The 13,422-nt window shown below is 51.3% G+C and overlaps 1 protein-coding gene across 1 annotated transcript in view; it reads left to right on the forward strand.

Annotated features, from left to right (window-relative positions):
* The window catches only part of CUNH14orf132 (chromosome unknown C14orf132 homolog), a 124,725-nt gene that overhangs the window by 88,884 nt on the left and 22,419 nt on the right, over positions 1–13,422 (forward strand). Inside the window, exon 2 of the mRNA XM_039884356.1 lies at positions 62–595. Coding sequence (XP_039740290.1) covers positions 62–595 — 534 coding nt within the window. The remainder of the gene's footprint in view (positions 1–61; positions 596–13,422) is intronic.

Consider the following 13,422-nt stretch of genomic DNA (forward strand, 5'->3'; position numbering starts at 1 on the left):
GGGCAACGAGTTGGCACGGACAGCCGGTCACCCCCTCCCTGATTCTCGCGCCCGGAGCAAGGCGTCCCTGCCCCAGGAGAGCGGCGCTGGTCGCCCTTGGCGCGCTGGGCTCAACGGCACGGGCGGCAGTAAGAGCCCTGGACTTGGATTCCAGGCTGGTTCCAGCGCCGACGAGCTGGGCGACCCCAGGCCTCAGTTTCCCCACGCAGCCCACACTGGGACAGGACTGAGTGCTGGGGTTCCGCCGGCCCCGCCCTCGGGGGTGGGGCTGGGAGTGGTCACGTGGAGGGGAGCGGGTCCCCGGAGCCCCGCCCCGCCCCGCCCCGCTCGCGCACCCCTGGCCCTCCGCCCCATCGCTGTCTGGAGCCGCGGGCGCTGGGCCAGCCGAGGGCGCCGATCGGGCTGGGGACGCGCCGCTGCACCGGGGCTGCTGAGGTCCGGGGACGCGTGCTCGCTGCTCGGCCCGCTCCGGGCCAGCTGTGCAGGCGGCTGGACCAGCAGCAGCGGCGGCAGCAGCAACGAAGACTCGAGCGCGGGCGGCGGCAGCAGCCGAGGCAACAGTGACACCATGGATCTGTCCTTCATGGCCGCGCAGGTAATGGGGCTACTTTCGTGCGCGCCCCGGGCCGCCAAGTTTGGGTGGGTTCGGGGCCAAGGTCTCGCCCTCGCCGCCGGGGTTGGGCGCGCCGGGAGGGTCTGGCCGGGAGGGTTCTGGCCGGGAGGGTCTGGCCGGGAGGGTTCTGGCCGGGAGGGTCTGGCCGGGAGGGGTCGGTGGTCTGGCCGGAGGAATCTGGCCGGGAAGGAGGGTTCTGGCCGGGAGGGTCTGGCCGGGAGGTTCTGGCCGCGAGGGTTCTGGCCAGGCGGCGGCGCCCGCCCGCGGTTCTCGCTCCGGTCCTTTGTCCGGAGCCCGGCTTTCCCACCTGGTGCGCGCGTCGTGGGTGGAGAGCTCGGCTTCCCGGGGGTGCGGCGGGCTGTGAGCATTGAGCTCAGTGGGTTGACTTGTTCCCAGGGTGCAAGGAGCCTGAGCAGCGCGAGTCGCCTCTACCCTGCCCATCCCCCACACCCCTCCCATCCTCCACCCGCTGTCCCTGTACCGAGCCCCCCAAGGCCGGGCAGCCCAGATGCATGCAAACCCAAGTGGGCGGGCAACCTCGCTTTCCCATTCTATATCTTCCCGAGGTGCCGGGCAATCTCTGACTTGCTCCCCACCGAGCTTTTCTCCCGCTTTAAGCGGAGAACACAGCCGGAGCGAGCGAGGCGAGAGGGGCGGTGGATCTGCTCCGTGTCCAGCCAAACGCCCGAGCGCCCGCCGCGATCGCTTTGTCCTGTTTTGCTTTGTGCTGAGTCTGTAGCAGTCAGTGCTGGCGCGACCATAACTCTTCCGTGGACACAAAACAGGTCCCCAACGGCAGGGAAGACAGATGACCGCTCATCGCTTTATCTTTGCTCCCCGAGAATCCCCTTGAGTCGTGAGGTTGGGCGATCTTTCTGTTTCCCTGCTGGGCTGTCTGGAATCAGAACAAAGGCACACCCGTCTGCGGCCTTGGGGAGGACCCGGTGCCGACCGTGGCCTGCCTGGCTCCAGGGAAGAGCCGCATTTGGCCTGGGAGAGCAGGTCCCAACCTACCAGATTGCACCTTCTATGGGGTTGGTGGTGTTGGGGTCGGAAAGGCAAGAGGCCCCCCGAGGTCCTCTGGGTCCACGCTGGGTGTGTGGCAGGGACCTCGCTTGTTGCTGTTTAATTTTCCAGGAAATGCATTTCGAGGGGACATTTCCTTTCTCCCCAAACTTCACTGCGGTGGAAGCCTGTTTAAAAAGTAACAGCCTAATATCCAGGCTGTTGGGACAGCCAGTCCCCAGACGCAGGCTTGAAAGGGTGTAGAATCCCCAAGTTGGCTCGGAGAACCCAGATCCAGCTCCTCGCAGCCTCTTAACACACTTTCCATAATGCTCATTGTTCCCATGAGCAAGGCTAACCTTTTTTGGCCTAATTCTTCTGTCTCCTATTCTTGTACCCATGTTTATGAATATCGTCATGTGGACATCATTTTAAATAGTGGTGCATTTAGCTACACAATAAGTAAGGAGGTTCCGCCAGATTTATTTCTGGAGAGGAGAGGCGCTCACACAGCATTTCCCTCTGGATCCCACTGAACAACTGGTGTTTCTATGGTTAAAAACTAAATTGATCTCTGCTCACCCTGGGGCTGGCTGGAACACCATGAGTTGCTATGGTAACTTGACTGAATAAACAGAGAGCCTGCACAGAGATTGGGTGTTTTTTTCTTTTTCCCTGTTGTTTACCATTCAAATGTCCTATGGTTAATTTATTCCCCTGGACAGCTGTTTAGGCATTAGGCACATGCTCGGTCCTGAGCTGGTAGAAAGGAACAGCATAGAGAGACACGATGGGGAGGGATGCTAAGGTTTATTGAGCACCTGCTGTGTGCCAGACACTGGGCACTTGCACACTTTATTACGGTAAATCTTTACAAGTCTACGCCCCAGGCGCTGCTGTCCAGAATATCGAACTTCAGTGAGATTAAATAATGCACCCGGGACCCGCCGTTAGTGAGAAGGAGAACTGGGTTTCAGGTGTCCACTTCATTGCTTCACCCTGAAGACACAACGTGAGGGCCAGGGCCGATGTTTAAAATGACATCCCTCGGTCCCCCGGGAAGTGGTCTTGCTGTGGTGGTTGCTTTCTCAGGCTGCTCTGTTCCTCTTGTCCCTGCAGGGGTGGAGACTGTTACTCCTTAAACTGTAGCATTAGCAGTGCTCGGGTCAAGTTCAGTGCTCAGCACGTGATCCGAGCATGCAGTGACCACCACGTGAGCAAGGCTGAGTCACTGTCCCCACATGCATCAGCAGCGGGCAGTATGATACAGAAATGGTAGCGCCTCTACCCACTTGTCCAGTGAATGTTGAGTACCTCCCTTGTGCCAAGCTCCATGTCAGGCACTGGAATGGGGATGCTGGGGGACGGAGCTGAATGGGGTGTAGATTTCTGGGTGCTCACAGAGTATTGGAGAAATGATGAGCCAGGCCATTCCCATCAAGGGCGACCAAGATGGCCGGCACATAGTAGGCCCTCCACGAGCGTCTGTTAGGTGATTGGATGAGGGCAAGACAAGGTGTATGTGCATGAAAAGACACTCTCAGGAAAAATCAATAAATTTGAGACATCAAATGCTCTCCTCCAGAACACCTGTCATCATCAGGCCTTTGAGGATGGAGGTTCTGATGGATGAGGATGGGCAGATGTCCCCTGGTGAGCTTGAGAATCAGGGCATTCTAGGCAGAGCTATGAAGGAGGGAGGCCCGGAATACATTCACGGAATCCTCCAGACAGCTGGAAGGCAGCGGGGCACAGGAACGCTGAGATAAAGGCCAGGGCCAGGTTACAGAAGGTGCTGACTGGTGGGCATGAGGAGTCCACTTTAATTGGTAGGCAGAAGGATCCAGGGCACAGTCTGTTTCATCCTCTCTCTAAGCTTCACAGTGTTGCTTCTGACCTTGGCTTGTGGATGCATCACTTCAATCTCTGCCTCTGTTGTCACTTGGCATCATTCCGGAGTCTCTCTGTGTCTCTTCTCCTTTTCTTATCAGGACACAAGTCATATTGGATGAGCGCCCCCAACAATGACTTCGTCTTAACCTGTTTACATCTGCAGAGATCCCGTTTTCAAAGGTCACATTCACAGGCACTGGGGCTCGGAGTTCAAGTCTGTCTCTTTGGGAGACATAATTCAACCAATGACAGGGTCTGAAGTCCCATAAAAAGTAAGGTTCTCGGTTCTTTTGTTAGTGGCCGCTGGTCTTAGGGAGGCAGCAGACACATCACTTCTCTAAGCCTTAGTTTCATCACCTGTGAAATGGGAACAGAATTGCTTTGCTCACGGAACCATCCATCTAGTCATTCAGCACATGTTACCTGCGCGCCAGGCCCTCCCACTAACAGAAGAACCAAGATCCTTATTTTTCATGGGTCTTCAGACCCTGTCATGGGGGAAGGAGTGGGAGATGAAGCCAGGGAGACTGGGGCCGGGCGGGTGACCTCATGGAGTGGAGCAGAGTGGGGTGGAGGCTGTGGGGGCTGGGAGAGCAGGGGCCTGGCCTGGAGGGAGGCGTTTGTGCCCTCCCTGAGCTCCAGCTCACCACTCGTGCCTTGTGGACACACAGGTCCGGCTCTGCAGCTTCTTCTGGGTTTCCAGGAAAACTTAAAATTCTGATTTTCACATGCATTCTGGATTTTTCCATCTTGGCAACTAATTAAAAAATTTTAATAAACCAACCGACCATGATGTGAGCTGTTTCAGTCATTTATTGCTTATTATTTCCATGAGTAGCGTAAAGCAGTAATTTTTATTTTGCTCACAGTTTTGTGGGACCAGAATTTGGGAAGGGCTCAGGCAGTTTGTTTCTGCTCCAACGGCGTCAGCTGAGGCTGGACCTTCCCACATGGCTTCTTCACACACGTGTCTGGCCCCTCTGCGCGGCTCAGCCATTCTCTCCGCTTGGCATTTCATCGTGCAGGCATCTGGGGCTTCCTCCCGGTATGGCGGCCGCAGGCTCTTTGCACTTCATGTGGCACTGCCTGTCCTCCAAAAAGCGTTCTCAAGTGGAAGCTGCGAAGCTTGTCACCGAGCTTTGGAAGCCCCAGAGTGTCACTCACTGCATTCTTTTAGTGAGGAAAGCCCAAAGGCCAGCCCAGGTGTAAGGGGTGGGGAATCAGAGTTCACCTCTTGATTGATGTGGGGAGCAGCATGCCTGTCCATCCGAGAGGGAGAGAAGGAATGGCTGGTGGCCCCCTTGGGGACTAACTACTCCGTGGACCAAGCAGAGCAGGTGTGTGGGCTGGACTCATCCTGGGACCGCCCCAGTGTAATGTCTCTAAACTGTCAGGTGTGTATAGAGCTTGACAAAACCTTGCAGTCGATGAATGGGAGAGAAGTAAATTATTGCTAAGAAGCAGGCCGTGGCTTTGTTGATCTGAACCACGTGAAGCTGCAGGTGTTTGACCATTTTTGGTCTACAAAATGACAGTTTTACATGGTTCAACTTAATATGTACTATTTGGTAAGATATAAGCTCCTCGCGTTATGGAGGGAAGCGGGGCTGTAGGACGTGGGGCGGAGTGAGGAGACGGTGCAATCCCGACCCGCGGGGGAGATCTGAGCAGGCTTCCCGTGTCTGAGGAGCAGGTCCAACCCCCTCCCCCACTTCTCCCCTCAGCCTGGCTCTTAGAACCTTGGCTTTGCTGGTGGAAAGACAAGGTCACACCTGGCACATCACGTTGACTGGGTGGACCCTTCTGGAAGACAGCATGTGCGGTCTAATCTTAGCTGAGCTGCAGATACACCTCCCACCAGTCCTCCTTCCAGCCTTCCCTCCTCCTGAACCCCTTGGAGGCTCATAGTTAATTTGCATTTTAATCATTTTGCATGGAAGGGGAAAAAAAACACAAAACACATCTGGTAGTGTTGAAGAGGATTCTGTTATCTCTTGAAATGGTCATAGCTACACTCGGGTCCTGTGAGGTCAGCTCCAAAGCGTCTGCGAGAAACCAGCAGTCCCTTCCCTAGAGGAACCGAGCGCCGCCCAGAAAAATAGAAATCTAGGGAGTCTGGCAGTCTGCTACTTCGAGAATGTTTTCCCCAGCCAGCTACTGCTCTTTTTTTCTTAAAGCAAGAATTATCGTTCAAATAAAAATTGTCTATTATCACAAATGTTTTTAACCAAAGGGCCTGTCTTCGGATTCCCATTTAAAAGATTTAAATATTTTATCATTCTAATTAAACCGACATCCAGAGAGGCAATAGTGCTACATTTTTGCAAGAGTGTAATGAGCAGTTAAGAAGCAAAAATCTGTAGTGCTTTTCGTAGACCAAATTTTTCAATAGTGTGTTAAGAGCCGAGGCATTCCATGTGACTTGCAATAATTGCATCTCGCAGAGCTGAGAAAACCGGGGCATTTGGAGGTGGATTGCAAGTCTCTAATTAAATACTTGAGTGTTTATAGAGCACAAGGTATGTGCTCAGCCCTGCTTTGGGGGGTCTGAACCCAGGTCCTTTACTCTGAGATGGTGGAAACCCATCTCTGTTCATTCCCTGTTCTATGCCCTCAGGTGTCCTGTACCTTCCCATTACGCCGTTTATTACGCATTTATTAAGTGCGTAGGGGGTACCAGGCAGGCCCTGTGTTGAACATTACACAGAATCTCATTAAATCCTTATAATAGTCCCATGGAGTAAGACGACTTTAAGATCCATTTTCTAGATGAGGAAACCGAGGCTGAGAGGCAGAGTCACTTGCCCAGGGAGCACAGCCAAGATGCAAACCCAGATCTCTGTGCCGCTTCGGCTTATTTTTTAAATCTAGTCTGACAATCTCTGCCTTCTGATTGGCATGTTTAAACCATTTACGTTTAATGTGATTTTTATGTAGTTGGGTTTAAATCTGCTATCTTGCTGGTTTTTTTTTTTTTTTTTTTGATTGGTCTCATCTGTGCTTTGTTTTCTTTTCCCTCTCTTTCCAGCTTCTTTTGGATTAACTGAGGAATCGTCACTCCGTGTCATGTCTTATGTTGGCTTGTTAGCTATAAGTCTTTGTTTTGTCATTTTAGTGGTTCCTTTAGGATTTAGAGTTTATATCTTTACCTTATCACAGCCTGTCTGCAAGTGACATTGTTTCTCTTCACATATAGTATAAGAGCCTTACAGTGATATACTTGTTTCTCCCCTCAGCTTTTCTGCTGTTACTGTTACACATTTCACGTCTACATATGTCATACTACATTGTTACGTTTGTTAAAAGTCAATTGTTTTTTAAAGAGATTTAAATAGTAAGAAAAAAACTCAGATATTTTCCCGTATGGTTTTTATTTCCAATGTTCTTTATTCCTTTCTGTAGACCATGGTTCCACGTGTTTCTTTGCGTTTTGTTTTTTTTTTTTCCTTGCCTAATAGACTTTAACGTTTCTAGTAGTGCAGAAGTGCTAGTAATGAATTCTTTCAGCTTTTGTATGTCTGGACAAGAAATCTTCGTTTGGCTTTTATTTTTGGAAGTTATGTTTTACTGGGCATAGAATTCTAGGTTGGTGGTTTGTGTTTCAGAACTTAGAATATATTGTTCCACCGTCTTCCTGCTTACATCATCTCCAGTGAGAAATCTGCTGCCATCCTATTTTATTCCTCTTAACATAATGTGTCTTTTTAACCCCTTTTGGCTGCTTTTACAGTTTTCTCTTTATTGATTTTGAGCATGTTGATTATAATGTGCCTCAGTGTCATTTACTTCGTGCTTAGGGCTTGGGGGCATCCTACATGTGTGGATTTAAACTTTTCATTACCCTTGGAAAATGTTTTTGCCACTTCTTCCTCCCACCCCAGTTTTGTTGAGATATAGTGCACATATAACATGGTATAAGTTCGAGGTAACAACATAATGATATACTCATATATGTATATATTGCAAAGTGATTACCACAATAAATTTAGTTAACATTTATCTCCTCATACCCTTACAATTCTACTTTTCTTGTGACCAGAACTTTTAAGATCTACTCTCTTAGAAGTTTTCAAATATACAATACGGTATCGTTAACTACAGTCACCGTGCCGTGTGTCACATCTCCAGGACTTATTCACCTTGTTAGTGGAAGTTGGTCCCTTTTGACCACCTTCACCCAATTCCTCCACTCCCTGTCTCTGGCAACGACAAATTCGGTTTCTGTTTCTATGAGTTTGGTTATTTTTAGATTTTCTGCATAAGTGAGGGCACACAGTAATTGTCTTTCTCTGTGTGACATATTTCACTTAGCATAATCCTCTCAGGGTCCATCCATGCCCTCACAAATGGCAAGATTTTCCTTCTTTTTATGGCTAAGTAGTATTTCCTTATGTGTGTGTGTCACATTTTTTTATCCATTCATCCAAATATAAACACTTGGGTTGTTGCAATGTCCCAGCTACTGTAAATAATGCTTCAGTGATCATGGGGTGCAGATACCTCTTCAAGACAGTGATTTCATTTCCTTCAGATATATACCCGGAAATGGAATTGCTGGTAGTTCTATTTTTGATTTTTGAATTTAATCTTTTGAACTTTTGTACTGTGTTCCATAGTGGCTGCACCAAGTTACATCCCTCCAGCGGTGCCAGGGGCTCATCCTCACCAACACCTATTGTCTCTAGTCTTCTGGTAGCTGGTCTAACAGGTGTGAGGTGGTATCTCATTGTGGTTTTAATTTGCATTTCTCTGATCATTAGTGATGTTGAACACATTTTCATGTACCTGTTGGCCTGTTGAATATCTTCTTTGAAAAAGTGCCTGTTCAGGTCCTGTGTCCATTTTTTAATTGGATTGTTTGGTTTTTGCCATTGAATCGTGTGAGTTTGCCATTATTTCTTTACATAATTTTTCCGTTCCCCTTCTTTCTGCTCTCTTTTTAGACACCATTTAGAGAAGTGTGTCACCCCCCACCCCTCCGGTCTCCCTCAAAGCCACTGGAAGCCAAATTTTAATGAACTTCTAATCAGCTCCTAGCCTGTGTTTTTATTCATTTTTTCAAGTTCTTTTTTTCTGATTGTGTTTCATTTGGATAGTTATTGATATGTCTTCAAGGTCACCAATATTTTCTTTGAATATCCGATATATTTCAAGCTTAATTTGGGTCTTTTTCATATCTTCAGTTTTCTTACCATATTCAATATTTCCTCCGGTTTTTTGAACATATGGAATACAGTTATAACAACTGCTTTAATGTCCTCTCTCCTAATTGTAAATCTGGGTCCATTCCGGGCTGGTTTTGATCGATTGCTTTATCTCCTTATTATGAGTCATGCTTTCCTGCTGTTTTGAAAGCTTTATAAGCTTTGATTGGGTGCCAGACACTATGAAGTTTACCTCGTTGGAGGCTGGATAGTCTCATAGTCCTGTAAATATTCTTGAGCTTTGTTCCAGGATGCCCTTATGTCACTTAAACACAGTTTGTTCACTCTGAGTCTGTCTTTTAAGCTTTGTCAGGCGGGACCAGAGCCATCTTTAGTCTGAGTAATTATTTCTCACTGAGCAGGGCTGCTCCGAATATTCCACCCAATGCCCTGCGCATTATGAGCCTTTCAAAATGGCTGGTGGAGACGGCACTATTCCTGGCCTGTGCGGAGTTTCTGGAACAGCGTCTGGCTTGTGCGGTGCCAGGCACTGGGCCCTGTCATCCTGCTGGGTCCTCCGGTGGCTGCCGCAGACCTCCAGGATGCCTGTTCTGCGTAGCTCTGTCCACACTGCCCTGTGGTCTCCCGCAGCTTTGGGCCCCCCAGACTCCTTCAGTCGGTGCGTCCCCCGGCCTCTGCCTGGGTCCCCTTCCTTGCTCCACGGCCCAGGCAGTAAACAGGCAGTCGTAGAGCTCACCATGTTTGCTGCATATCCCTTAAGGGTCACTGTCCTTCATTGCCCAATGGCTCATATCTTGAAAACCATTTTCATTGTGTTGTCCTTTTGTTGTTGCTGTTTTGGTTGAGAGGGTACATCCAGCCCCTGCTACCCCATCTTGTCTGGAAGCAGAATTTTCTTAAGCCTGTGTCTTTAACAACTATATTTTCACATTCCCCTTCTCCCTTTCCCTCATGGTGGGAAAGGAATGTAACACTTGCGTCTGAATCTGGCTCACCACCTCCCCCTCCCAACTGTGCGACCCCCACTCAGCACTTCCCTGTCTCTTCTGAATGCTGAAAAATGCAGGCAACGTATGTAGTGACCTCTCAGGTGAGTCTCTGGTCCCAGAATGGAAGAGCCAGACCATGTGTGGGCTGACCAAACCTTCCACTCTGCCGCTGCCACTTGAGTTTCTTCACGGTGTCTTGAGACAGGATATTCCATGAGACACCGAGAGAGCCACTTGGTGATCTGGGTGTGAGGTCTGTGTGCCAGGAGCTGGGCAGCTCAGGGACCAGGGCTGGGGTCCCTTGGGCCTCCGCCCAGGTTCCTGGGCTCTAGCGAGCCCCATTCCCCAGAAGGATGAAAGCAGAAGGTGGGGACCAAGTTGCTTCAGCCTCAGGCCCACCAGGGTGGCAGCCAACAGCTGAGACCCTGTGTGTCCTCACAGACCCTGTGACAGTCCCTCATCCATCTCCTTGGCACAGAGCACTAGGAGCTGATTAGAAGTTCATTAAAATTTGGCTTCCAGTGGCTCTGAGGGGGACCAGAGGGAGGTGACTAACGAGCTGTCCGGGCCCCCTGCACCCCTGCCTGTCTTCGCTGACCCATGGCAGTGCCCCCCGCATCCCCTCCCTCCGCTCAGACATCCTGCCAATCCTTCTTCCCTCCTCATGGAGATTCCAGTAACCGAATCAATCAGGCAGGCAGCACGCCGTGGAGACACCGCTGTGCTGTGTTGGGGGTGCTGAGGAAGCAAAAAGAAGCTATCGCCAGCCTCGTCATCTTTGTCATCCTTCCTTACCAGCATGGTGTCCGTCCTGAGTGCACACATTACATAGAGAACCTGGCTCTCAAGCATGCAGACAGGTGAGGCAGACGCCCGCCCTCGGATAGCAGAAGAAGGGGACAGATGGGGCAATGAATCTTGAGCACCTGCTGAGGGCCAGGCTCTGTGCTGTGACCACCCGTGAGGGCAGTCCTGTCTATCACACGCCCATTTCAGAAAGGAGGATACCGAGGCTGGGAGCTTGAGCGTCTGGCCCAAAGTCGCCCAAGTAGGAGGCGGTAAGACCAGGCTGGGTCTGAGCAGCCGCCGAGGATTGCAGAGTGTTGAAGTGGGAGCAAGGGAGGTCTGAGCCCCAAACACGTGCATCCTGTGTCACGAACCTGCTCAGCCCGGCCCTCAGGCAGTCTGCCTCCCTCCCTGGGGCCTGTGAGGCAGAGTGGATTGTGGCTGAAGCAGTCAATCCACAGCACAGACAGGCTGGCGCCAGAGGTGGGGGCGGGGCTCACAGGAGGCCGAGAGAGCAGGGGAGGGGCCTAGAGGAGCGCAGGCTTGCTCCCTCCTGAAGCCCCTCTCCCTCCCCGCTTCTGTGCTCTGCAGCCTCGCGGCTCCGTCCAGCTCAGAGCGAGGACAGGTTCCCATCGGAGGATCCCCTGAGGGCAGAGGTTCCGTCTCATTTATGTCAGGATCACTGCTGCCCAGCCCAGGGCCGGAGCTGGGAAATATTTAATAAATGCATCGAGAAAGAGGGAGTCAGTAAACGCACGAGAACAGCTGGGTAGAAAACCATGTTTTGCATCAGCTTTCCAGGCACTTCCTCCTGGGGGTCTGGGTCACAGCTCTCCCCAAGGCCACCAGTTACTGACAACACCCAGGCCTGCCACGGCGCCCCATACCCTGTCCGTTAAACTCCCCAGGCCCCAGCACCCTCCCCGGTACCCCTGCCGTGCGACTGCTGCTTGCTGGGCCACACAGGCTTCCGTGCAGCCTTTTCTTCCATCCTTTAAACAGTCCCAGGCGTGAACCTGTGATGACGTGGTGTGAACCTATGGTTGTCCCCAGTTTACTAACGAGGGATGGAGCCCAGAGAGGTTAAGACCTCTGCAGAAGACAGCTGATGGGACTTGGGTTTGAAGAGAAGGCTCATTCTCCTGAATCTCAGGACTTCACTGTCAACGCGGTGACTCGGATGTAAGGCTAAGGCCATCCGGTCTCCCAGGTCTGAGGGATTCCCTAGGGTGCAGGACTCCGGTGCTGAAACCAGGCGTGTCAGGATGCCTGGTCGCTCTACTCAGTCATCTGGGGTTCAGAAGGGCTTCTTGGACCCCTTGCTCTTCCAGAATTTAGTGCACCTCACTGTATTTCACTGGTATTGTTCTTTAAAAACTAAGGGGTGTGGTTGACACGTCTCCGGAATGAGCACCTTCCCTCTGGCCCATTCGTTTCGCAAATATTTCATAAGCACTGAGTGGGTGTGTGTCAGATATTGTTCTAGGCACTGGGCATACTGAGAACAAGCATTGAAGTCCCTGCTCTCCAGGTGGCGACAGGTAATGAATACACAGGTGAACAGGTATACGGCCGGTTATAGGCAATGATGGCACCAGATCCTGACACTTCGTCACGTCCCATGAAAGGTGGTCAAGGACCAGGAAACTGTACAGCCCTGCTGTCCACCTACCTCTGTGTCCCAACAGCCACCCAGAGGGGTGCTTAGGAGGTGGTGACTTGGATGGGATGTATCAGAAAGTGGCAGCGGGTGAGTGGAACCCATTACACCCATGGCCCCTGGGCTGTCTGGGAGGTGCAGAGGGAGCGGTCACCCTTTGCCTCTGGGGTCCTAGCCCTGCCCTGCGTCCTCACAGAGCCTCTCCCGTGAATGCCCAGGATCACGAAGAGCACCTGAGATGGGGAAGCTGTAGGCCCGAGTTCCAGGCCTGGCTCTGCCAACCATGTCTTGGAACAAGATGCTTAACTTCTTAGAGCCTCAGTTTCTCTGTCTTTTAAATGGGAATAGTAACACTTAGCTCATAGCATGGGCAAGAAAATGAAACGAGACGATGGATGTACACATCGTACAGGATTGCACGACTGCCCGCAATCACCATTATGTTTGAACCACCATTCTGAGTCCTCTCTCTACACCATTTTTTTTTTTTGTACTAATGTAGCCATTCCCCTCGACTATTTTCCCAAACCACTGTTGTCTCTGGAATCTTCACCAGGTCAGGCTCTGGTCTGTCAGTGTTCTTATAGATCAGTTTACTCAGAACGAGGCCTGAAGCTGCAGAAGAATCTATCACCTCCTTGGCTCTAGCTCTGATACACCCATGGATGTGGCCCCTGAGGGCTGAATCTTGCCTGCTTTGCTGCTGTACCTTTGACCCATGTCGAGGAGTGGTGTCCGTCCTAAGTGCTGCTGTTCAGCCAGTTCACCCTCCCAGAATTTATGCAATTGATGTTTTTGAATCTCAGCACAGGTATGTCAAGAACTGTGAAGAGTGAGATTTCGCCCTGCCTGCAAGTTAGCCTGCTGCAATTTAAACGGATAAAAGACTTTATTATTCACGGCGCAGCCAGCAGCATGAGCTTCCTGTTCACACCAGTGCCCCTTACCCCACAAGTCCCGTGGGGGCCAGGTGGACAGTGCAGGTGGCTTCCGAGCCTGCAGAGGGTGTCTATCAACTGGGGACCCCCACGCTTAGGGCACCCCTCTCCTTAAAGGGAGCTGCTAACAAACGTGCCCAGCTTTGTCTCAGAGGGTAATACCATCCTGGTCAGGAAACGAATGTGTCCCCCGCCCCAGAGGGGACACTGTCCCTTACTTCAGGTCTGTTTCCTGGACAAACATCCTTGAAAAGACAACGTGGAACCACAGCTGCCAGCGCCTTTACCCAGGAGGAGTGCAGAACACAGGAGCCGTGGAGAGCTGTCTCCACACAGCGTTTTTTCATACTTATCTCTGCAAACTGCAGTGCAT

The sequence above is a fragment of the Pteropus medius genome, unplaced genomic scaffold (genome assembly GCF_902729225.1).
Source record: "Pteropus medius unplaced genomic scaffold, Ma_sr-lr_union100, whole genome shotgun sequence".
In the NCBI taxonomy this organism is placed as follows: Eukaryota; Metazoa; Chordata; class Mammalia; order Chiroptera; family Pteropodidae; genus Pteropus; species Pteropus medius.